At 38.5% G+C, this 24,256-nt stretch overlaps 2 protein-coding genes across 6 annotated transcripts in view; one reads left to right on the plus strand and one right to left on the minus strand.

Moving 5' to 3' along the window:
• Window positions 1–674: 674 nt before the first annotated feature.
• AKNAD1 (AKNA domain containing 1) lies at window positions 675–11,454 on the minus strand. 3 transcript variants are annotated; one of them, XM_088170095.1, is made up of 15 exons: window positions 11,341–11,454; window positions 9,682–10,853; window positions 8,926–8,985; window positions 8,439–8,568; window positions 8,186–8,337; window positions 8,022–8,081; window positions 7,403–7,536; window positions 6,939–7,065; window positions 6,217–6,380; window positions 4,853–4,938; window positions 3,559–3,681; window positions 3,363–3,473; window positions 2,475–2,556; window positions 1,518–1,665; window positions 675–901 (listed from the first exon to the last, which is right to left on the minus strand). In XM_088170095.1, exons 2-15 carry the CDS (start codon window positions 10,774–10,776, stop codon window positions 782–784), a joined length of 2,592 nt encoding a protein of 863 aa, XP_088026221.1. In that variant the 5' UTR covers window positions 10,777–10,853; window positions 11,341–11,454; the 3' UTR covers window positions 675–781. The 3 variants fall into 3 exon arrangements, with proteins under 3 accessions (XP_088026221.1, XP_088026219.1, XP_088026220.1); XM_088170093.1 differs by lacking the exon at window positions 8,926–8,985; XM_088170094.1 differs by lacking the exons at window positions 8,022–8,081; window positions 8,926–8,985.
• Window positions 11,455–11,605: 151 nt separating this feature from the next.
• Window positions 11,606–24,256, plus strand: part of GPSM2 (G protein signaling modulator 2) — a 28,072-nt gene continuing 15,421 nt past the window's right edge. For 2 of the 3 annotated variants that reach the window (XM_014885461.2, XM_014885470.2), the window contains exons 1-2: window positions 11,606–11,733; window positions 22,135–22,447. In XM_014885461.2, the coding sequence (XP_014740947.2) occupies window positions 22,386–22,447 (62 nt within the window). In that variant the 5' untranslated portion in view covers window positions 11,606–11,733; window positions 22,135–22,385. Of the gene's footprint in view, window positions 11,734–12,973; window positions 13,046–22,134; window positions 22,448–24,256 lie in introns of those variants that run through there. The other variant, XM_088170104.1, reaches the window with a different exon arrangement.

Here is a 24,256-nt window from a genome sequence, read left to right on the forward strand (position 1 = left end):
ACTGCTTTAATCACTGCAGTTAAATGGATGTTAGAAAATAATAGATGACTTTTCTTGGCTCACCGAATTTCTACAGTATTTTAAAATTTTCCAACCTACTTCCCATCAGCTAAAATGTCAAAGCCAGATCTATCTGACAAATTAAGAACATCACATTGAAGGAACCAATTTAATCATTACAAATACATAGACAACAAATGGTGTCATTCAGTCATTGCAACGTACAAGGATGTTTCTTAAAAACAAACAACTCTCAATGTAGGGCACTCTAAAACCAAAGTAATTCCAAATGTTGACTATGACTTGGTATGTTATCTTGAGTTTGCTCCTAGATGTCTCATGTACAGAGGCTGTTTTCTCTTGGTGTGATTAAGCAGCTGCTGTTGAAGTGTGAGAAGAAATGATACATAGTAATTACTGAGGTTTATTCTCACACTTGGGAGTGGGGGGAAATCCAAGTCAGAAAGTTAATTTTGCTTGTTTGAGCCAATTCTTCTTAAGCTGTCTTAAGTGAATACTTAGGGAAGGTATCTGTACACAGTAATGGGATTAGCCAACCTACTAAAGACTTTCAGTAGAATTAATAATTTGTTTTACAGCTCTGAGTGTAAATATGGAATGCCTGTATGCTCTAGTTTGGTTTAGTACAAGTAGATAGAGACCAGCTGACAAAGTTAGCTAGGTGACTTTTCCATGTTTGTGTTTATAATTTTATTTTTGCAAAGATACTAACATTTCAGTATGAACCAGCAGAACAATATAGCATTTGAAAACTAGGCAATTAAAACTCTTTTCTTTTAACTTTAGCTAGATCTTCTGAAACAGCTTGTACCATTCGCTCTGTAGTTTTCTTCAAACTGTTTGCTGTCTCTATGGCATGATCCAGAGTAGAACTTAAAATCTGTTGGAAATAATAAAATGTACCCTTATTAAAAGTGAAGGCAAATGTATACATAGGTACTGGGAAAAGGTGATGTTTAAGGTTTTGTCCATGATTTTCACTCTGAATACATGGTGAGAAGTAAAAGTTGAGTCGTGATAGACTGCTCTAGGATTCAAGTTGGAAGTTCATTATTTCTCTCATTGACTGTATTCATTTGAACTGAGGGACATTTACACCTTTCTAATATATCAGCTCCAGAGTGCTGCATGTTTTTGGTACTGAGAAGGCTTCATTGAGGTTTTGATAGTGGTTTGTCTAGCTAGGCTTTGTTTCAGTATATGAAACACAACTCTAGATGTAAGATCCAATGCTATTTTTGGTCTATTTCACCATTTATACAGGGACTAAGTTGCACAATAAGCCTGTACATACCTGTATGATGAAATACACTAACACATAAGCCAAAATGCTTGGGGTTTTAACTCCCTTTTGTCATATCCTCAAATGGACTACACTTGCTTAGGTTGTAGTAATCAGCTTGCTAAAAATGGGATGTTCTACACTTGCCATGATATAGGGAGGTAATCCTTTCAACAAAGTTGTGTGGCTTTTAATTTTCACTCCAAAGTCTTACGTTTGTACAGGAATCATTGGCATTTCTGTCTCTGATGTTGACTGCAGATTTTCTTTGGGTAGATTTCTTGCTGGGTATGTATTGATGTGAAAGGATTATTTTATCATATGTGCTTGAACAGCAGGTTTTGGCAGCCTCAAAGGATTTCCTACAGATAAGATACATAGAATAAAATACAATTCAAGTAAGAAAAAGAACTTCTAAACTATGAATCACATACTTAGCCCTTGATAGCACTCGGTTGCAAGTTAATTTTACGGTGAGTAGAATTTTCCATTGAATTGTAAAGCACAGTCCATCATTATTTGTGTTCTATCTGCATTGCAATAAGACAGAAAATGTTCTAGGATGCAGAGTAAGGAAATTTCTCATAATAGCAGCACTCTGCTGCTGCTGTAACTTTCTCTCACAGTGTTCTATGCCATTGATTCTCAAGTGCAGCTGCTGTACTTCCAAGCAATTACTGCTATTGAGTAAAACTGTCAAAAATGTGTGACAAAACTTGTTTGCATTTCAGCCTAGTCTGTGTTACTGTTAGGAATCCATTTTATTTCTGTCTCGTGGTGTAATTTAATGTTAGCAACAATTAAAAGTAGGATTGTTACTTACAGAGAAATAGTTGGTAGCAAACAGAGCTGCATCCTAATAATACAGGGCTGCATTTGCATCTTTGGGAACATTCTCTTAAAGTGAAAAATTTTTTTCATTACTAAATGTGTCAGCTAAAGATGTTACATTTTTACTCTATTAAATTAGGAGTGAAGAACTAATCTAAATTGTTTACACATGTTCTTAGAGTAAACGTTTAATTTCACTAAAGAGTGAAATTCTAATATACAACATGCACTGCAAAAGATAAAACATTGTTCCTGCTTATGATACCTGGTGCTTTTTTCCACGCTGAATCTTCACCAATGGGGTTTTTTGTTGTACTAGATAGTTATTGCCACAGCTTACCTTTCATGAAGTCTGGTTACAACTTCACCTGGCTGTTCAGTTTTTTGAGCCTTTTGAGTGGAGATTCTCTTCTGTGAATAAGCTGGAGTTGTTGAGGCCACGTTTAAAACAAAAAAACCCATTATTTTCTCTGTATTTTAACATTTGTTTTCTCTTTAACATAAATTAAAGATCAAGTATCACTGCTGAATAAAACTTGAATATGTTTGAAGTTTTTTGTAAATGAGGATAGATTAACCTTTTTGTGTTTGCTCTTGTTTAGTTGGCAAATGGAATGCATATTTATATTCAACTTCATACAGTGAAAGACTGCAGTGGGGAATGTAGAATAATCAGTGTCATAATCCTAATACTGACATGAATACTACTTTGATTTGTAGTTTCACAGGATTGCTAGAGACAAATAGCTGATTTATACTTTCTTCTAGATGAAATTTTCTATTTTTCTATGCTAGAGAGTCTAAGTGACTTTAAATGGTACATGTTCAGATGATCAACGTTTAATTTTTTTAAATTAAGCTCTCCTTGACTTTGCTTCATGTCACACAATATGAGGGTAGAGCTGGAATTTTCTTTTGTTTATACTATGTTATGTAATGGCTGACACTATAAAAGTTGGCATAGTAATGCCTAATTTTCATATCCTTTCATGTAGCTCTGCAAAATGAGATATTCCTGCCATAAACGAAATATGAAAGGGATTCGTCTCATAAAGAACTAGGAGAAGTTAAATCTGTTGTGTATGGAGATTAAACTTGACCAGTTGTGTAAAAATTGAATTTACAGTGCTAATGATTGCTTATAGTAAATTAAATGTATAAATGCCTGCTATGTACAGTGTGGCTTTCTGCCCCTTAAAAGCTGTTGTTAATTACACATCATACTTACAGGATGAACCAGAGCTGCTTTTTCTACACAGGGGACAAGACTGAACAGACTCTTTGTAATTCCTGAGTTTTACTTGATCTCTGCTTCCCCTAGGGCATCTGCATCTAAGTCCTGGAAACAGAGACATGTGGTTTAGATAAACAAAACTGTAAGCAGTGTTTCCTTGTAGATGTTCATATTTTTACAATCACTGTACCTTTTCTCTCTCCACATAATCTTGTATTTAATGATTTGTAACTTAGAGTGTCACAGCTGACAAAGTCCTTGCTTAGTGAATCATTACAAGAATAACAGGCTGAGAAGTCTTCTGAATCGCTGCCTAAAATTCAAAAAAATAAGTTAGAAGGGTCTGAAATATGAGAAGCTTTGACTAATATACTCAGGTAATTATTTGGCTTTCAGCACTATAATTTCATGCCATTTTGCTGCCAATAATGCTACTGTAATATGAGGGAGAACTTTTCACCCCCAGGAGAGTGGGGATTGAATTCAAGATTAGCTTTCAGCCCTGTCTGCAAACTTTGAATGTATTTTTCTGGTGGTGCTTATTTTCAGACCAAGAATTGTTGTTTTGTTTTTTTTTAAATGAAGTTCTCCATCTCCCTGCCTGTAGTGTTATGGAAACGGTGCAGGGTAATGGGAATGGGATGAGAACTTGAGCAGCAACCAGTACAAACAATAATCCCAGTGTGTATTTATATTAAATTAAAAGGATATCACAGAAAGGTCAAGGACAACTGATAGACAAAAGGCAAGAAAACCTGTATGTTCAGACTTAAAACTGAATGTTACTAAAAGTTTCAGAATATTCTGCAGTGGAAAGGTAAATTTGTTTTGAAGCAGAATAACGAAGTTGAATCCAAAAGCTGAAAGTGGAAGTACTGATATGAAGTGTCTCAGTTGTCAAGCTTGGAATCATCTTCTAGGATGTGAAATGAGTGCACATCAGAAGAAAAAGCAAAATCAAAGCATTGTGTGCACATCACTGTCATGCTCTTGAAAATGTTAGCAGTGGCAATATTTGGAAACTTATCTGGAAAGCTGAATAAGGTTTATAGAGTAATTCAGGTTGGACAAGACTTCTGGAGGTCATCTGATTCTGTCCCCTCTGAAAGCAGGCCCAACTTAAAGAAGTTGCTTAGAACCTGTCCAGTTGAGTTCTGAATATCTCTGAGAATGGAGATGCCACAACTTGCCTAGAGCAAACTGTTTCAATGTTTGACCAAATTAAACATCTTTCATTCATGTCTAAGTGAAAATTGCATTGCAACCTGTCTGTTGCCTCTTGGACTGTCACTGAGATTTCCACAGTGAATTTGACCTGGTGTTCTTTTTAGTTTCCTTTTTATTCTTAGTGATTTGTGCTTTAAGCAGTAACATCCGTTAAAACTACAATTTTCATGTTGAGACATAAAAGGAATGTATTTCTGCACAGGATTCTCTAGCAGATTTAAGCACAGTTCTGACCTTTGTATGCCCTCATGACTTACTCAGGTTGGTATCTGATAAATCAGTTGGTTTTCTCTGCACGAAGAGTGGAGACGTTCCAGTTTTTCCTTCCTGGATGTTTGTATTTCTTAGAGCATGGAAACAGAATATTTCAATTGTATTTTAATATTTCTATTATGAGACTTATAAACATCTTTTATACTAGTGATTACTTCTTAATTGAGAAGAAATGAGATTTATTCACAGGAAGAACTTTATCAGTTATCTGAAAAGGTGGTAAGCAGAAGTTTAAATTAGTAGTTAACCAGTTAAAAAATAATTAACTCTTTAGTTAAAGGACATATTCTGACAAAAGCACCCTGACTTCCCACAGCTGTTAAAAATTTTTAAAAGTAGAGATCTTTATAATCCTGTATTGGAATAGTAAAGTAGTATGAAATCTCAGATACATCTGTTACCACTGATAGTGTTTTCATACAACATACCTTAAATATGATTCGGTTTCTTAGTAACTTTGAGCTGGTTTTTAGGCTTTAATTTAATGCCTTTAGATAATTAGAGAAATATTTGAGATGTACCTTCTGAGGGAACAAGAACAAGGTTTCTTGTTTGAGTGTATTTTTAACTTTGGGTGTACAGCATCTCCAAGTTTATTGGGAAAATTTTTTGCCCATTTATGAGCGTAATGATCAGAAGATTGAACTAATATTCTTTCAATGCAGAGAAAAAAGTGGAAGCTAGGTGAGTTTTACTACACAACTATTAACATCTACCCTGTAAAATAATCTGAGAGAATTAGGTTAATATGATTGTGTTCTCTGCTGCATGCATTCTTTTCCCAGAAGCTCTGCTTCTTTACTGGAACTTAGTTCAGTTCTCTTTTTTTAGCCTTAGATTGGTTAAAGGGAGACCATTTATTTTATTTTTCTAATCTCATTGAGATGTTTAATACCTATAAAATGCTTCCCAGAAGGATGGAAATGGTATTGAGAGTTTTCACTCTCAAAGTTTTGATCATTAATAAGTATCTGCATCCCTCCCTTTTCTTGTTTAATTAAAAATACCACACAAATATTGCCAAATTATCTTTTACTGGCACTGTACTCTGACTAGTTATTCACACCCTGAATTTGTGTGGCTGTTGTGAATTTTATACAGAAGTATGATTTAATTCCTAGATGAAAGTGGTGTTTTGGCTTCAGGAAATACTTTCATACTGAGAAAGGTAGGAAAACCAGGCTAAGAGGAATTCTTGAATATGTCATTATAGAATTCTGTAGAATTTTTATTCTGGAAATATATGTTATTTTCAGAGATTTCAGTCATCCAAATTTTCTTATTCAGCAATTAATTTTATCTATGTTTTTATAAAAACTTGAACAGCTGTTTCCAAGTTTTCACTTACATGTGAAGACAAAGATTGCATTTTTTGCCTTCTGAAGAAAGTTGATTTGTTGGTGGGAATACATCAGTTGTCTGACTTCTTTCTCCCTCATGGTTCTTGTGAAGAAATGGAGCTTTAGAACCTCTTCTTTGTGAAAGATCAGCAGTGCTTGGAACTGCCGAGCTCTGTACAAAGTAACAAAGCATAGACACAGATGTACCTGGGCCTTGCATTGCAAGGAATGACTCCCACCAAACAGCATCTCTTCAGTTCTCTTACCATTTTTCTCTCAAGCCCAAGTTACCTAAAATATTTATTATTAAGAGATTTGATAGTACAATACTTTTGGGTCTTTTAGTAATACTGCAGCTTAAGATCTTGGACAAAGTAATCTTGGTCAAAGTAATTTTTCCTCCAGCAAAATGATAGTGATTAATTCCCCAAAACAGCTTTGGAGAAGCTAAATTAGCTACTTATATTTTCTCACTACGAAATAAATGCTTTTGAAACTGGAACTAAGAACATTCAGTATAGTTGTGTTTTTATACTTACGTTTCTGTTACAGTTAATTACATACTAGGAAGTTAGTATTTCATTAAAAATATTTTCTTTTGAAGTAACATGCTATCTAAAAGCATCATGCTCTTACTAGAGGAGAACATAAATCACACAAGTGCACTTAGGTTTTCAAGAGTTGCATCAATAAAACAGAATAATTGTAGTCTTTAATAGAAGTCAGTTACCTCACAGAAAGACTGGGCCGATTCATGGGAAGTCAGTAACGATGACAGGCTGCCCTTGCTGCCATCAATTTGTTCTTGAATGTCTTCAAGCAGCATGCCAAGTCTGAATATTCCTCCTTCCACCCTTCTAAATGCAATCACAACCCACAGTTACTTAAAACTCTCTCAACTCATCTTTTATTTCTTACCATGATAACCATAGTGGACATCGCAATACATTTCCCATAGGAAAAAATGTATAGAGTTGACAGAGTACCTTTTAAATATTTGAAATAATCAAATAGACATCCAAATTACGAGTAGGATATAGAAAGCCCAAGGTGAATTTCTGCCACACAATTTTTAGTTTACCACATTAAGAGAATATTTTCACTTCAAGAAAATTCTAATGGATAAATGAAGTAAAAGCTGTAAGACAGTCAAAGAGAATATACTGATGTACTACTTAGCACTTCTCTGCTAACCTCTCAGGATCAAACTCTCCAAGGTTGACAGGCTTGTCCTTGTAGTTCTGCAGCTGTAAGTTGTGATGCTCTTCTCTAGCTTTTAAATAATTTCTTTCCAAGGCATCAAGGTATCTTTTCAGTTGATTTAATGCCTTCATCAATAAGAAATAATTCAATACAAAATGTCATGATAATTCAGCATAAGTAGCTATCACGATGTCTTGCTATGTAAGCCAGATGTTATTTGCAGTGCTGTTGGTAAGAATTTTGGTAGTTCTCTGAATTGAAACAGGACTGCATATTGTATATTCACCTAACACTCTGTGCTGCTCTATTATGTCCAAGTAAAATAATAAAAAATATTTCTGAAATGATGCTCCACATGTCAAAATTCCCAACTTACATGGCAACTTCAGGCCTTTTATTAATAGTTTTAAGTCAGAATCCTTAAAAGATTCAAGAATTTGTCCACCTACTAAACACCTTAATTTTTGCTTCCTAATCTCATCTCTTCAGTCTGAATTGAGAAGAGTAAACATCCATTTGAGGTAAACATCAATAATCTTGCCAGAGAATTGTAAGTCTACAGCCATTTCAAGTACATTTCACATAGCTCAAAATACATAAATTAATTTACCAGATATTTGTCTTGTAAAAAGATTGTTTCCTGGATCATATGCTTAGAGAAGTCTTCCACCTTCAAGACAAAATATTAGACTTGTATTATATTGAAACAAATTTGCTAAGTGAGTATGGAGTTTGAGGATCAGTGCAAAGTATATATTGAAACACAGCTCTTACTTTCTTAGTCAGTTGCTCTGTCTGATCCTGTAGTATTTGAGACATCTTTTCTCCGAGTGTTAATTGTGGCAGTGAATCAGAAGGATTTAGACACTGTGCTTCTCCTGTCCCAGCTGCTGGTAGTGCTGATGCTGCTGTTGCAGGCTGCAGTCCTATGGAGTACAAGGTAAGGTTGATCAATTGCAATTTCGGCCCAAAAGTTAATTAAATTGCATTAAATAGTCATTTGCATAGTTACTGTAATTTTATTTACTTGCTTTAAGCAAACCATGTGTAGGTTGTACAGGGACAGGAGCACGTAATGTGATGACATCAGGTGGTGTCCCAGTGTGTCCTGAGGAAATGGCAATGCTGGCATTTGCAGAGTCCAGCTGAGGAATTACCTGTTAAAATGAGAGCCTTCATTATAGACAAAATGTATAGAACACTTATGGACTTGGGCAAAAAAACTTTAATTCAAAATACAAAATAGTAACGAAATGTTGTGCCAGTGCCAGTTTTCTGAGTTGACAGATGCGTGAAGTGTCCCATATAAATATTTAAACTACTACTGCTCTCTGTTGTGATATATCGTGAAAATATAGAGGTATATTTATGTAGAGGGATATATATTGTGAAATATAGAGGATTTCTATAAATGGGAAATACAATATGAAGGTGACAAAATAGTTTTAGGGGATAGTCATAGTCCTAGAGGTAAAGAAGAATGACTATAAAAAAATGTATTTTGAGAGATTTACCTTAGGATTAAATCTCAGATGGTCAATATGATTCTGGACATCAGCATGCTGTGTCAGCATCTCATTTGCAGCCAGGAAATAATAGGGAAAACTGTTAAAACTTCTTATGTCTCAAGCAATTTCCTAAGATGTAAATCCAGGAATGGAATTAAGAATCTGTAAAGCTCAGTGAGTGAGCTTCATGTCAGGGCATGAAATTAAGCAGCAGTTAACTAATTACTAACAAGCTTTAAAATAAATTCACTACAGTAATGGAAATGTTGAAAAAATCCTTTAGAAAAAATTGACTTGTCAATGATTACCAGTCTCAGTAGTTGAAGAGTGTTAGATGTGAAAAAAGGCAAAGATGTCTTTACGTGTGCACAGTATAAAAATAGAACATTGTTCTTAAAAATATATTTGAGGTATTTTTTGGTAAATTTAAACATTTTAATATAACACTAGAAATAACAATTTATAGTGGATTTCCTAATGATTTGATAGGATGCTTTATCATCACTAACAATGCTCCAGTGTTAAATACTGGAATATTAAACAATACTCAGCCTTTAAATAATTGGTAATGACAGTTCTGTATCAAGTCAGTTGCACAGAACTTTATTTTTGAAAGCAGTTTTTGAGTCAAGTGATGTATTCACTCATAGCTGCAGAGTGCCTATAGAGCTAGTCATGTTAGATTTTATGGGATACAGAATATCTTCTTACAATAAAGCACTCTTACCCAGTATGAAGAATTTCTTCAAGCATCCTAATTACCTGTAGCTGTTGCAGCAGTTCTGAAATACTCCTTTCTTCTTGATTCTCTACTTCAGCAGAATTGAAGTAATTCTTATTTTCCAAAATGTTTTTCACCATTACTGAGTTACTTAGCAAAATAGGAAAGTGTTTTGCTCTCTCAGTTGAAGGAACTGTAATATTATCAGGTTTTTTTGGTACTTTAACTTCTGAAGCAGCTTCAGAGAAGTCAGGGCGGCAGTAGTGAGCTTGCCCTTGGCCAAATTTGAGCTCACAAGGTGAAACTGTTCTCTTGAACAGGGCTCTCTCACCTTTCATGGTTTGAAAGGTGTGTGTATCTCCAGCCTCATTGATCAATTGCAAATATTCTTGTCGGTGCCCACACTGACAAGAACACAAAATAGGTTTATTTGAAAAAGGTCTATTTTCATTTAATGAGTTTCCATTTTTGTCACGAGCCTTCATTTCTTTGTGCTTTTCGGAGGGATGCTCCTCGGAGCTCGTTGCCCATTGTTCATGCACTAAAGGGCCTTTGCTGTGTTCTGAAGGCTCAGGTTTGCTCCCAGTGTCATCGATACTTTCAGTAAAGGACACCTCTGGCATTGTCTCACATTCAATGAAGTGGCATGTGCTTAGTAATTCTCCCCTAGAAAAATGACGCAGGAGGACATTGGACATCTTGGAGGTAGTTGTATGTTCTTTTACATGGTCTTTGCTGTCTGCTTTACTGGAACTACCAACAGCTAATTCCTTCTTAAAGGAAGCTTCACTTCCAGGCATTTCAATTGGAACTCCAGGTGTTCCTCTGGTGCCTCTGTGATGACTGGAGAATTCTTCAGGCTGTAGAGGAGGTTCATAATTGGCTGCTGCTTTTATGTTTTTGTTATCTTCAGAACAGGCTAAGTTTAAAATACCAGAAACATCTTTTGTACAACTACAGGCATTCAAATTATCCGAATTATTGTTGTATTTACAACTTATTCCTGCATCTCCATCATAAACGAAGTAATCTTCCTCTTCAGTTGCATCTGTGCTACAAGCTAATGCATCTGAAAATGAATTATTCATTTGGGCTTTCATCCAGTCTGACAGTCTGCACTTTTTTGTAGTTTCCATATCCTGTTTATGTAGACTATCAATGCCATTGCTTTGCCAGTTGTGGACAGAGCTTTTATTATTGCATGGATCAAAATCTGGAATGTATGATTAATAGTTATTTTATACTCAAATATACATGACAATAATACCTAGTTATCTATATAATTAATATTTAATTATCTCCCTGCTGTAGCATTTTTAGAACAATCGTACCGGTATGGATACTTCCCCATTTGCACTAGTGTAAGTCTGCATTAACTGCTGGAGAAAATAAGACACACATGACAAAAGCAGGGGAACAGCAGCTGCTGCCAGCTACCTGCCCTTGCTCATTAATCCCGCTGTAGTGGTAAAGACAGAAAAACTTAGTAACAGAGCCACGAGTGGTACTAAAGTTCAACCTCAGGCTGGAAAAGCACAAATAAATCTCCCAACCCTTTCTCCCCATTCCTCTCACCACTCTAAAGCGTTTCTTTAGCTAATGCTCTAAGAAATATCACGAACTTTTTTCCCAGGTTATTTCTCGTCCCCGTGCATCAGATAAAATGTTATTAAATAGCACCATGAGCTGCATTGTTTCACCTTATGTGCAGTCGCTCGGGGCGGCAGAGGCGAACGCGCTCCCTCGCTTTCCCATGGGAGCCGCTGCAGCAGCGCGGCCGCTGCTGCTCGGGGCCGGGCGGAGCCTGGGAGCTGTGGCCCCGCCCCCCGGCCCGGCCCCGCCCCCCGCTCGCCATTGGTCCGTGCGGATGATGCGGCCTCGCCGGCCGTTGGCGGCCCCGCCCCCGGGGCCGGGCGCGCGGGGCTGCGATTGGCGGGTTCGAGGAGCGGCTGCGCGTGGGCGGGCGGGGCCCGCCGCCCCTCACAGCCCCGCTCGGCCGCGCCGGCCCGGCTCGCACAGCGCCGGCCCCTCGGAGCGCCCCCGCCTCGGAGCGCCCCCGGCGGCCCCTCGGAGCCCGGCCGGCCCGCACACAGGTGAGCGGTGCGCCGGGGGGCGCGGCGAGGAGCGCTGGGTGCCAGCACGGGGGCTCTGAGCGCGGCCCCAACGGCGCGGTGTGCTGGCGGGTAAAGCGGCGGGGCGGTGCGGTGCGGCCCGCTCCGGGTGGTGCGCTGCGAGCCCGGTGCCTTGTGCCGGATCCCGGCGAGCGCCCTTGGCGCTTTGGCCCTTCGGAACAAAGGCAGGAGGTGCCCGTGCCCGCCGGGGTGGGTTGTGTGCCACGATCGCCCTGGCGGCTCTGAAGGGCGCCGGGACCAGCAGGGCTGTGCTTTGGGCACTTGCGTTGTGCTAACGAGATGGATAAATAAAGTAAAAGTGTAAGGGCGGGAGTGAAACAGGCTGATTATAGAAGCGGAACCAAAGGACCTGCAAGCATAATGCGGGGAGTGAGGCATACAGGGAACAAGTTCTAAAGTCTCGTTCGAGAGGTTGAGTTAGGCATTGTGTTGTGGCATAGCTAAACTCGGATTTGACCAGACCTGGGCTCGTTTATCTACCAGACTGTAGATTTTGCAAGAGTAGTTCCTGCACTTGTATTGGTTTTTCACTTTTTAAATGGAGGAGCATAATATATCAGAAATTGCTCTCTATCCCTTTATTGTCCTGATTGCAAAGACACAAATTTTACCCCACCTTAGAGCCGTGGCCTTTCTTGTGCTTTAGAAGTTTTTTCAGCCTAATGTGGTGCTCCTGTTAGATTCTTGCCAGTGACTGCAGGGCTCTTGTATCCTGGGTTGCTATGGAGAGCTGTGCAACCATCTCAGAATTTGGAAGAACGTGCTGAGTCTTGCATCTCAAAAAAATGAGTTAAGAGATTCTAGTCCCTGCTTAAATTGTGTCTGGAAACTTTACACTTCTTTTTAAGTGATAATTCTATTCAACTTGAAAAAGCTAGCAAGAAGACCTCCTCATAATACAGTCCTTCTAAATTCGTTGCTTATATATATTTATAGTGTGTTAAAACTAATTTGTAGGCCTGTCCAAGTGTTCCTTCTTACTAGTTTAATTAATGGTTCGCAGGTCTTCTGGTCTGTGGTTATGCATCCCTCTTCGGTAGGAAGGACTTTATACTTCCAGTTACTTCCGTATAAGGCTGGGACAAAACTTACCTGAAACCTAAGACAGCTTCATTGGACCAAAAGAAACGTTTTTGAGTCTTCTCAGTTGATTTATTTAGCATGCTGTTGTTTAAATGCTCTTGTAACTCTTCCAGGCATCTTTAAACTACTTAGGATTGTACATTGCTGCTACTCTTGCTGCAGAATTACTTCACAAATTGATGGTTCAAAGGTCAGAGTAAGTTTGAAAAAGCTTTTTTCTGAAAAGTAATGCTATTTGTCTGAAGTTCTAACTACTGAACGTAAGGGGATTTTTTTATTTTTTAGAGTTTATAATTTTTTAGTTTCTCCTCATCCTCCACGTTTTAAATTTAATAGCCAACATGTTTGTACTTTTTGTCCTCCAGTTTTATTGTGGCCTTTATGTGATCAGTTTTACTTTCCACAACTCAGTCCTGTACATATCTGTAACTATAGTCCTGGTTTCAGTAGCTTTTAAAGTTAATGTCTTAATGAAACTGGTTTTGTTTGAGGAGTGAGCAATCATCTTAAGACTTTCTGAGGGATCAACCCGTTATTATTATCACTGTTCTCCTGCAAATAAAAGCAAAGAGAGATCCAGATACCAGAAAAAATCCTTAAACTTTTCTTTAGCCATTTAGTAGCAAGTCAGTTATACAAGTGATAATATCCAAAAAGGAAAAAAAAAGGTATTATTTCGTGGAAGACCACAGTATTAGGAATGCAAAATACAGGAAAAGCAGAAGTGGAAGGACTGGCAAGAGAGGGTCTGAAACACATACAGTGTTGAACAGATGATTAATGTCGAATTGCCTCTTGGGACTCAAATCCGGCAGTGTTTGAGAAATATGGTTCTTGTTCATATAATAAAACTTTTGTATATTATTTTGTAAACGTTTTATTGATAGGAAGGAAAGATTTCATTCAGCTGGGTAACAGGGAGTATAAACCACATGTGATTTATAAAGAAGGCTCTCTATATGTATTTTATTTCTTTGATATTTGCTACACTATTTTTCTTCCTATTGTCATGTTAGTATACTCATAGGAATTTTTCTCCTTGCATGCAGCACTTTGGAGCCTGGACCTTATGTAGTGATCCTTGGTTTGTTAGAGAACAGGATGTGCTACTGTGACCAATTCTTCCAGTGTAATAAGGCCTGTACATAGTGGATAAACTGACATTGGGGGAAAAATGGGCTGCAGTCCAGTAGCCATCACACTGATGGAAGAAACTGCATTGACGAGATTCTGAATAGATCAGCAGCTGCATCCCAAGTGTTGGAATGAATATGCAAAGCAATTTACAGCTTGGCACCTGAACAAATACTGTTTCCCTTAAATCTCTATAGGTGATGTGCTATAAATACACTGCACCTGTCTATAAGAAGCAAACAGTACAGAAAAACAACACGTGGTCTTCTGAGTGTTCATCGTGCAGCACAGGTTGTTGTTCTGCAGGTTGTAGCTGTAGCCTCATTAGAGAGGATGTGAATGGCTGCTCTCGGTATGTGGGAACTGAGGGGCACAGGTGATGCACCAAGCAGTGCTGCTGGCATTAGCCTGTCATGGATCACTGCAGTTGTGTGACAGAGGTTCTGTGAGAGCTGCATCTGCTCCCTGCAAGGTAAAACCTTGCTGGGGTGCTAAGGATTCATTATGCTCAGTGTCTGCTTTGGCTCTGAATGAGCACCACAGTGCCAACTAGGAATTCTGAAACAGCAGCTATATTGCTTCACTTAAATTGCTACTGTGTCTTACTGCCAATGATTCTAAGGATTATTATTATTTTTTAAATTGAATTTATAGATTCTTAAGGTAGCTTCTTCTGTTTCTTTGTAAGATGTTTGTACAATGTTTGTCTTCTTTCTTTTACGTACCAGGATCTCTTGTAAAGAGATTTTATAGGCCAAGACAAAGCTAAGCTAGTTGGAATATTTTATTGGAGAGATTTGGGATCAACTTGCTCTATCGGCTGAAGTGCAAATAGGCAGCCTTTTGTGCTGAACCCTTCCTATGTGGGTTCTTTCACAGTGGATAACATGCTCCAGTTCCCAAACTGAACGTGATCGGGTGTCTCGTTGCCTGGGAGAGGCCTCGTATATGTTCGCTTGCATTATGAGGTTGTCCCAAAGGAGCAGGGTTCAAATTTGCCTTCAGAATTTGGTAATAAAACTGCTACTGATTTACTGATTTATTGGGAATTATTTCAACTTATGCTGTGAATAAAAGGATCACAAGTTACTACTTTATTATGAACTGTCATTGCAGTCTGTAGTGGCATTTGTGCACTTAAAGTGCTTGGATGCAAATCTCATCCCCAGCTGTGGGAGATGTTGGAAAGAAAGCAGCACAGTATTTGTTTTCAGTCTGTAAATGACAGTTTGTAAATAAACTTGGATCTGGTTCTGATTTAAAAAAAAAAAGAAAATAAAAAAGGATAAGGGATCCAAATACCTTGATGTATCAAATATATGGAAAAATTCTGACTTATTTTGACTGTGATATTATTCTGCAGTGTTCTTGTATCCGAAATCTTAATCTTGCTGCAAGTAGAATTAGTTTTCAGTTTCTTGATTAGTTTTATGATGAGCATATTAGTTATATTTTGCTGGGACTGCATCTTCTCCTTTCTTATTTTGTCATAGTGTGGGATTCCCCTAATTCAGGATTTAAATAAATTGCTTACATTAACTATCTGCAGGAGTATCTGTATAATAAAAATACTCATGGTTACTTGTTTTAGTTACACTGGCTTCTTTAACCTGCACGCTGAACATTATGTACATTCAGTAATTATGTACATTCAGTAGCAGGCTGTTTTCCAGTTAAATACTGGTTCTCTTAGAAAAAGAAGTGAAAAAGGAATAAGCAGGATATACAGAGTTTGGAAGGCTTGGCATATTGCAGGCCTTTAGCATTATTTAAAACCCCAAACACTTATTCAGCTAGGCATTCCACAAACAGAGGAAAAATCCTCCTCCTAATCTAGAGAATAGGTGGAAAGTACATGCAGGAAATGCCAGAGGGCAGGTGGAAAAGCACCCGGGCTTGTGTTTGCCTTTAACACCGTGCTGTGTGAGCCACAGGTGGGAGTGCAGGGGCAGCCAGGAGGAGCTAACCTGTGAAATGAAGGAGATGAACCTTCTCTTACCTGTGTTTAGAACCTACCACAAGCAGAGCCTGTTTGGTTTAGGCAACCAGTGAAATAAAGAAAACCCCAAACAAAATTTTGTACAAATAGAGTGATAAATTAAATATTTCTGCTGTTACCATGTATGTCATAATGCAGGGCCACATTAGAAGTTGGGTAATGGATGTTGGACTCTGCTCTGGAGCCATGGTCCTCTAGTTGTCAAATCTATGATTTCACTTCCAGCTGTGGGTGTGCTGAGAGCCTCACTTCATTGTGAGCAAAGTTTGTCTCAGAACTGCTTGATGCCTGTCATTGGTGTGGAGGCATAATAAAAATAGTAAAACTAGTATGATTTATATCCTGTAAAGTAGTTTTGGGGTTTTATGCAGTATTTTCCTTATCTTGTTTCATATAGTTATTAATATTTTCGATAAAACTACTTTGCATACCTATTTGGGACTGTTTTGGGGATACTTGTGCTCCTTTGTCACTAGGGGTTTTCTCTTCCTGTAGTTATATTGATGACTAAATTAGAGTAAATTAAAGTAATTGGACAGAAACACTTTTCTTGATTTGGGTTTATGTACAGTACTAGAAAGAAATTAGGGACAGGAATGAAGAAAAGAATCAGATTACTCAGGAGTTTGTGACAGACAGTGATAATATTTGTGTAACTACTCATTTAGCAATTATTTTATTTTTTTGAGGAGAGTTGTCGTGAGTATCCTGACTTCTATTATTGGTATTTTTCTGGTCTTTTATGGCCTTTTGTGCTTCTGTTACTGAGGTCATTAAGTGGCTAAAAAGGGAGATGGAATAATTTCAGAGATAATGGAGTCAAGTTTCCCTCCCTCTAGTAATTCTTTTCTTTCGATTCACAAAAGGCAGTTAGCTCTGGGTCTGTCAGTTCTGGTTACAAAATGCCTGTCGAGCCTTATGCTCTCAGTTACAATTTGCTGATTCTCTTTCTAGCAAGGAAATGATGGTTTCCTATATAGCAGTGATTCCTATAAAAAAGATACTCTGTGCACGTTGTTTGGGCAAAGGAGAGCAACCTCATATTCCATTTTCTATTAGAACATTATAAGTGAAATTCCAGGCTTGTGGAGCAGTGGGTTGATAGCATTACAAGTCAGCATCACGTGTGGGCCAAAGCCAGTGCAATACCCACCCCTTCCAGCCATTTCAGGGCTGTGTGCAGTATTCAGCAATGTGTCTTATGTTTGTGTGGGCCCATGTTTATAAGTCAGCACGGTAAATATAGGTGGGGTGGAGGAGGAAGCATCTGAACCAAGAACTTGAGATAGTGGTTTAATTTATTTGCAGCTTGTCTGATGAGCCTGATGGCATAGGATGTTTAGGTGGGTGTTTGCCATGCTCTGCAGCACGAGCTCTGTCACTCACACGTGGAGGAGCAGCTGAAAAGCTGGTTACGAACTTCAGCTTTCCTCTTCTGTCCATTCAGGTCTGATGGGAGCTGCAAAGTGGCTTGCATGCTGCTAAGCCAGTCCTATAAAAGAATGCCTGTGGTTTATTCTGGGGTTTTCTGCTCAACAGAGAAATCCATCAGGAGACAAAGGCACTATTTCAGGGCAGGTATTGCTCCACATCATCATGATCCTGAATAAAACCTCAAATTCACCTCTTCAGTGAAGGTGGTTTCTGTGTGCACTCAGCTAATCTGCTGTTGAACAGCAGTCAAAAATGGTGCAGAGAGGAGTTTAAAATTAAGCTGCCAAGACTAACCACAGTGGTCTTAATACAGTTGTTTCTTGTATTGCATGATCCACTCTAATGACTAGTCACTTGTGCTCAAGGTTTGGAAAAAATTAGCTTTTCCCCAGTATGGCACACATTTACTTAAAGGCTCGTTCACAGGGGAATATGTGTTACTGCAGAAATGCTAATGATGATGCTGTTTACTCTGTAAATATAGTATTACACTTGATGTGAAATTTTAAGGCTTTTTGGTGGCTTATTTTAGGCTTATTCATTAATTCAGGTAAATTTTTAAAATATCCTTGAACAGCACTGAAGACTAAAATAGAGAATGCTTTACCTCTGTGTGTTCCTTGTGCTATTTGTATTTATATGCTCTTTTATATTTTGATGGTCTGAAGCCAAGCTGATCTCTGTATTTCAGTAATTGGACTGTTGGTATATTTTTATTATTGTCTAGTCTGGTTCTTCATTCACAGGCTTTGCAAAGCTCTGTTTGGTCTTTAGATGATCCAGTTCAAGCTTCTTTTCATTTTCTCTTTTTTTTTTTTTTTTTTTTTTTTTCCCTCCTACCCATTCTGTAGCATCTTTCTGACGGGAAAATCAAATTTAGTTCACCATTGGGAAATTTGTCTTAATCCTGAAACAAGAAGTCTCTGTCACTAGTTTTTCTCAGGAAATGCAATTTGTGCAGTAGATCTGCCTTTATCTGTGCTTTCCTCTAGCAGCTTTTGAATTTCTGTCGGTGATGACTTCATTTGGCAGATGCTCCTTTCCCACAGATTTGTGAGGAGCAGCAGATGGGAGGGAAGGCATGACTGGATCATCTCCTTTAGGGAAAGGCAGAAGGAACAGAAGTGTTTGATACTGCACCAGCCCCCAAGTGACCGGTCAGGGTCTGTCAGCTGTCCAGCCACGTGACTGCATCGGCAAAGCAATGCTTCTGATCATCTGACACACCCCAAAAAAGAAGGTGTGGGCTGAGGAAAGGAGCAGATGAAGCTGCTTAAAATGTACCGTTTGGAGGTGATGGAGGAGAAGAAAACCCAATTCTCCAACTGTATTGTGATTATCAGTTCTGTGTATTGCAAATAAATCACAGCATTGGCTTTCTGTTGCTTGCTGATGAATTTTCACCAGTGCAGAAGTTCAGTTTTCTATCAAAAGTTTCAATGAAATGATCTGTTATAGCCACTCAGTGCAACCAAGAATTGCAGACTAATTAAACTCATTGTCTACCATGGAGATGAAATTTATAGTATGTAATCAAATCATTGCTGAAATGGAAAATGCCTTAAAAGGTGAAACACCTTTTAACAGCACAGTCTGGAGGCTGTGATAACTAGAACTTGCTAGCTTGCATACAGGTCTTGGGGAAAGAAATAGCAACTATTGTTTTATCACTGTCAGAAACCTGAAACATACTGATTAGAATTAAAGATGGGAGGACCTTGGTTTCTTCTGTAATTTTTCTTGAGAGAGAAGTGAACCTTATTCCAGTCTTAGCATTTGTGTCACTGTTTCAGTGCAGGGATGTTAATGGAAGATTGAGATGTACTTTTATCATGCAAACCTCATCTATATTCATATAGCTTCTATAGAAATCTGTGATTTAATAGAAAAAAATAATGAAAAGTGACTTTCTGACAACAGTAAGTACATTTTTTAGACAGAGCATTGAATTGAGGCAAATTTACCTTTTCATTGATGGTTTAATTGAAAATCCTTTAATTGTTTATAGCCAGGGTGGGTAATCCCAAACTATGGCTCACCATTTTCTTTATAATAAAGAATTGACCCGGTACATGCTCTGTCTATTGTGGGCTGTGAAGTGGCTGCCACATTTGATTGCCCAACCTCTGCCTTGCTTCATTTGATTTGGGGGTGGTGAGGCTCATGGTCGTTTCTGTTTTGGTATCAAACAACTGTACAATTAGTCACACCAACTTAATTTTCCACTTCTGAAGGACACCTAGTCTTTTCTCTATGGGCTTTTTGCTGCTACTTCAAAATAACAGAAACCCCTAGGACTTCCTGTATTTAGTAGAATAGTGCATTTTAAGGTTGTGTATACAACTTCAGGTTTTATTTATACTTTCCTGAAAGGCAGCACTTTTACAAGGATAGAGATTTTGTATTGCTCTGAGGTGTGGAGAGAATAAATTTAAAACAGCTCGATTGCACTAATACAGATTTTTTTTCCCCTAGTAAGCCTCAAGTGATTTTTTTCAAGCTACATAAAATTTTAATTAAAAATGCAAGTTTAGGAGAAGGCGTATTTCACTGTTGGTTATGCTGACAGGGTCGAACTTCTCCTGAGGTCTCTTAATTCCCTAGGCTTTTCTGCTGGGGCCCTGTGTCCCCTGAGCCAGTTCCATGCTGACCAGCAGCTCGGGCAAGGCTTGGTTACACAGAGATGCTCTCAGTAGTTGTGGTGCAGCAGTTGGAAGAGCGAGGCTGAGTTTGTTGTACTCCAGTCCTCCCAAGGCCATTTTACACCTGAGAGACGCTGTCTGTGCAAGTGTTTGACTCCCACCGCCTGCATTTTGCATTCCCCACTCTAATTAATGTGATTTAGGTTTGGTTACTGATTACACGCTGGCATGGCTGAAGGCGTAATTGACATCCTAATGACTTAGGCGTGAGGAAGCCAGCTCTGAAGAGCAGACCCAGCAATTTTGGTTGGATCTGTGATGATGATGTGTTGGCCAACGTGGGTGTGTCTGTATCACCCTCCCAGGATGAGGAATGTGCTGTATGGCCAGTAAGGAGGGAAAAAAGCAGGAGCAGTGGTTCCAGCTCTTGGGAGATGGTGGCAGCAGTCAGACGATGAGGACAGATGTGGAGCTCAAATATAGCAAAGCTGTAAACACCTGATGTAAAATATACTGCTAAAAGTAATATTTAAATAAATACAGAGGTTCTGATGTACTTTTAAGTATAACTGTGTTTTAAAATTTAAAGTTGGCTTTTTATTTTTAAAGAAAGCTTTTAAAATTATTCAGTTAATTACCATTACGCTATAAATACACAAACAAATTACCACAGTCATCATTTTGTGATCTGTGGAGGTTGCCAGAGCACGCATTTTTTACTTTGTGGTGTGTCCCTCTGTGGAAGAGAACTTCCAAATCCCTTGTGTTTGCTGAGCAGCAGGAGTGCTGGAGGGTTGCTGTAGACTGGGTGGCTTAGGGTCGTGTGCCTGTATGAGTTCCCTGAGCAGAGGCTGGACACACTTCGGCAGTGAGTGCCTGGAACACTGCCTGCCCCGCGTGTGGGCTGCAGGGCTATTGTAACCTGTGCGTGTCACGCTTCCTAATTGTAAAAACACACCCACACCCACTTGTTGATGCCAAATAATTCTAGTGATGAGCATGGAAGGGCAAAATATTTGTGTAATTGGAAGAATGTGGATAGTCTGTTTGAGGGCTGCTGGCAAGGTAGAGTAGGATGGGAAGCATGAATCTTCACAGCTGGGGCTTGATAAAACTAATGAGAGGAAAAGGCATGGGCTGTATTGACAATTAAATATACAGGTTTGCATATTCTTCTGATGACAGCTCTGAATCTGAGCTCTCTTCCTGTCTTTTTGACACCTCTGCAGTCTCTTGATGAAATATGCATTTGTGAATTACACAACTCTGTTTACTTGCAGAGGAAGGTGATATTAGTACTGAGGCATAAACGTGTCACTGTCTCTACTAAAAATATGTTTAAAAGTAGGTAAAATTTTGATTACAGGGTTTCTTTTCTGTTAAGTTTTCCTAGCCAGCCTAAACACGTCCAGTATTTACATGTTGGCTTCTGCAGTCCCTTTGAAGCAGAGTCTGGAGCTTACAGTTGCAGTGCTGCAGAATTTTTGAATAGGAAGCCAGTGTTAACACTCATTGCTTTCCAAACTCCCATACTCCCCCCTTTTCTTTTAGGAGCAGGGAGGAGAAAAGCAAATGTAGAGTTTAAACCTTTGCTGGCTGCTTTGCTTACAGTATTCCAGGTGGGACAGTCTCCAGAATGGATGATTTCCAGATGGAATTGTGCCCACCAGTTCTGACTGCTGTGGGCCTTCAGCTGATGATCAGGGTTTCAGCAGCAGTGTTTATATGTAAAGCACTTTGTGACCTGTTCTAAATTGTGCCTTTCATTCTGTAGTTTTCATCCTGTAAGGTTTTTATCTGGAACTTCATGAGGCCATAAAACACTAACAAGGGTAAATTCTTCTAAATCTCCAAGTGGAGAGAGTGTTGGTTTTTGTTAAACCTCTTTGGCTTTCTCACTTGCCTGCAGGAATTACCATGTCTGTGTAGAAAGCTTTGGCTCTGCCTTTAAGCTCTTGAATGACGTTTCCTGCTTGGTAGGAGCAGTGTTATGCTTTTACATCAGCTGCAAATGCTGATGAGTTATTAACTGTGAGACTTCAAGCCAAGCATCTTGTGTTCCCTTTGCAGAACCGAGGCTGAATGGAGCTTAAAGGGCCACAGATGAAAGAAAGAACATGAACATTTCTGAAGGTGTGAGATGTGTCTGGCTGTGACCTTCTTACCTCAGTAATAAAGAAGAGTTTTTCTACAGGAGCTTGGGATATCTTTACTCCAGCTTCTTAATATACTAACTGGAATGGTGCTCTGACAATTCTCCATAATAAAGCACTCACCCTACTACAGAAGAGTATTTCTTTCTCTACTGATAATGTAACTCAATGGCGGAAAATAATGTTTTGCTAAGCATGCGTGAAGATCGTTCCTTTCACGTTCGATACAGGTAAGACTCTGGGAATGTTGCTGTAAATGAGTAAGTGCTGTTAATAATAGAAAGCTAAACAAGTTGCAACAAGTAGCTTGATATCTCTGCTAGTAGTGTTAATGAAATTTAAAATTAAACCCATTTTTTTCTTGATTTTTGAATGATGAAAATTCACTTTTGCTATGTAGCAGATAATATTAGTATGATTACATGATTGTATAGTACTGGTACTTCGATGGTAGCAGACTAGTACATTATTGTCTGTATTTCTTTGTATTTGGGGTAGAATGATATGAAGTATGGTGTGCCTGCAGGCTAATAGCTGATCCCTCATTTAGCTGTTGGGCTGCCTGTGCAAATTTCTGAGTTTTGTCTGCTGAAGTTCTCTGTTACTTGGCCCATTATTCTTTTGATGAACAATGACGTATTTTCCTTGCTTAAAATAAAGAGGTTTCATAGATGGAAACTGCCTTGGTGCCTTGCACTCAAAAGTACTGTTCTTGCAAGTGAAGATGATATGGGATTTCCTTTCTGGGAGTTTTTATCATTTTTCTTCTGAATCCCCTTTACAGACGTGGGACAACGTGTTAGCATTTCAGACTCGCTCTGATGGAGCTGAACTACAGGAGCATTGTGTACTGCTTGGTGTTTGGAAGGGTAAAATCTTGCAGTTCATTCAGTAGGAAGGGACACTGGAAGACTGAAATGATTGTTTAAAAAGAACTAAAAAATATGGTTCTTGTTTGCTCACCCCCACCCTACGCTGGTCATCCTTTCTTTGGAGACCTTTTCCTCACTAGCTAACAGCAATAAGGCAGTACCTTATGTGTAAGACAGAACATGCTATGAGTTAAAATTAATCCTTTTAACCTTCTGACAATGTTAGATTGCTGTTGGAGTGGTCTTCTCTTCCATTTCATAGAAATCCTTAATTTCATTTCATACAATTCCAGTGTCCAGGTTAGCAGTGCAGCCAGCTGGAGAAGCTTTTTCATGGTCAGTAAGGAGAAAAATTAGCAAATAAGCTGTAATTTACTGTTTTCTCTCTTTATTTTGCTAAAATCGCCATCCTGTGGCTTTGACCCTAAGTATGTAAACATGATAACTCTGTGCTGAGTGTCTCCTGAAAGGACCCACTTCCCAGCATTCCTCTACCACGTTTCCCCACGCTGGTGCTGATGATCTCAGTCCTCCCCAGACAATTGCAGCACATCCTTGCTCACTCTTCAATAAAAGCAGGAGCTGTTCAGGGTACTATTATAGAAGTAAATGGATGAAAAACATGTCATGGCTACGTGACTGGTTTAAACTGCCAAGCTAGAAAAAAACTTTAAAAAATTTGGCAAGCAGTCAGGGCACAATGTCTTACTGCTTTGTGCTGTATTTCAGTACAGGTTTGAATGAGACCAATTAAAAATAGCAACAATAACAATATTTATGACCTTATTAAAATTTTCTGCAAGAACTATAATCTGATTCCTGTTTAAAAACATGATGAAAAAATACTTTTAATTTACAAACATATTAAACTTTCCTAAGATTTTGAGAAACTGCAGATTAATTCAATATATTGACATGGAATTTTATAATGATTTTGATAGCTATAATTTGGAAATATTTTATTTTGTTGGAGTTTAAAATTTAGTGCAGAAAATAAAAGATCATAAGTTAATGGGGAGGGAGTTACCAGTTAAAAAAAAATTTACTTGCAGGTATTATCCCAGGCTTGTTTGGCTGTGACTGCTGTTCCCTTCCTTCTGGTGTTCCATTAGAACTGATTTTAAAGAAGTTGGGGCCCACTCTAAGGAAAGGCTTTACTATGGGTCT

This window comes from Sturnus vulgaris, chromosome 9 (genome assembly GCF_052056855.1).
Source record: "Sturnus vulgaris isolate bStuVul1 chromosome 9, bStuVul1.hap1, whole genome shotgun sequence".
In the NCBI taxonomy this organism is placed as follows: Eukaryota; Metazoa; Chordata; class Aves; order Passeriformes; family Sturnidae; genus Sturnus; species Sturnus vulgaris.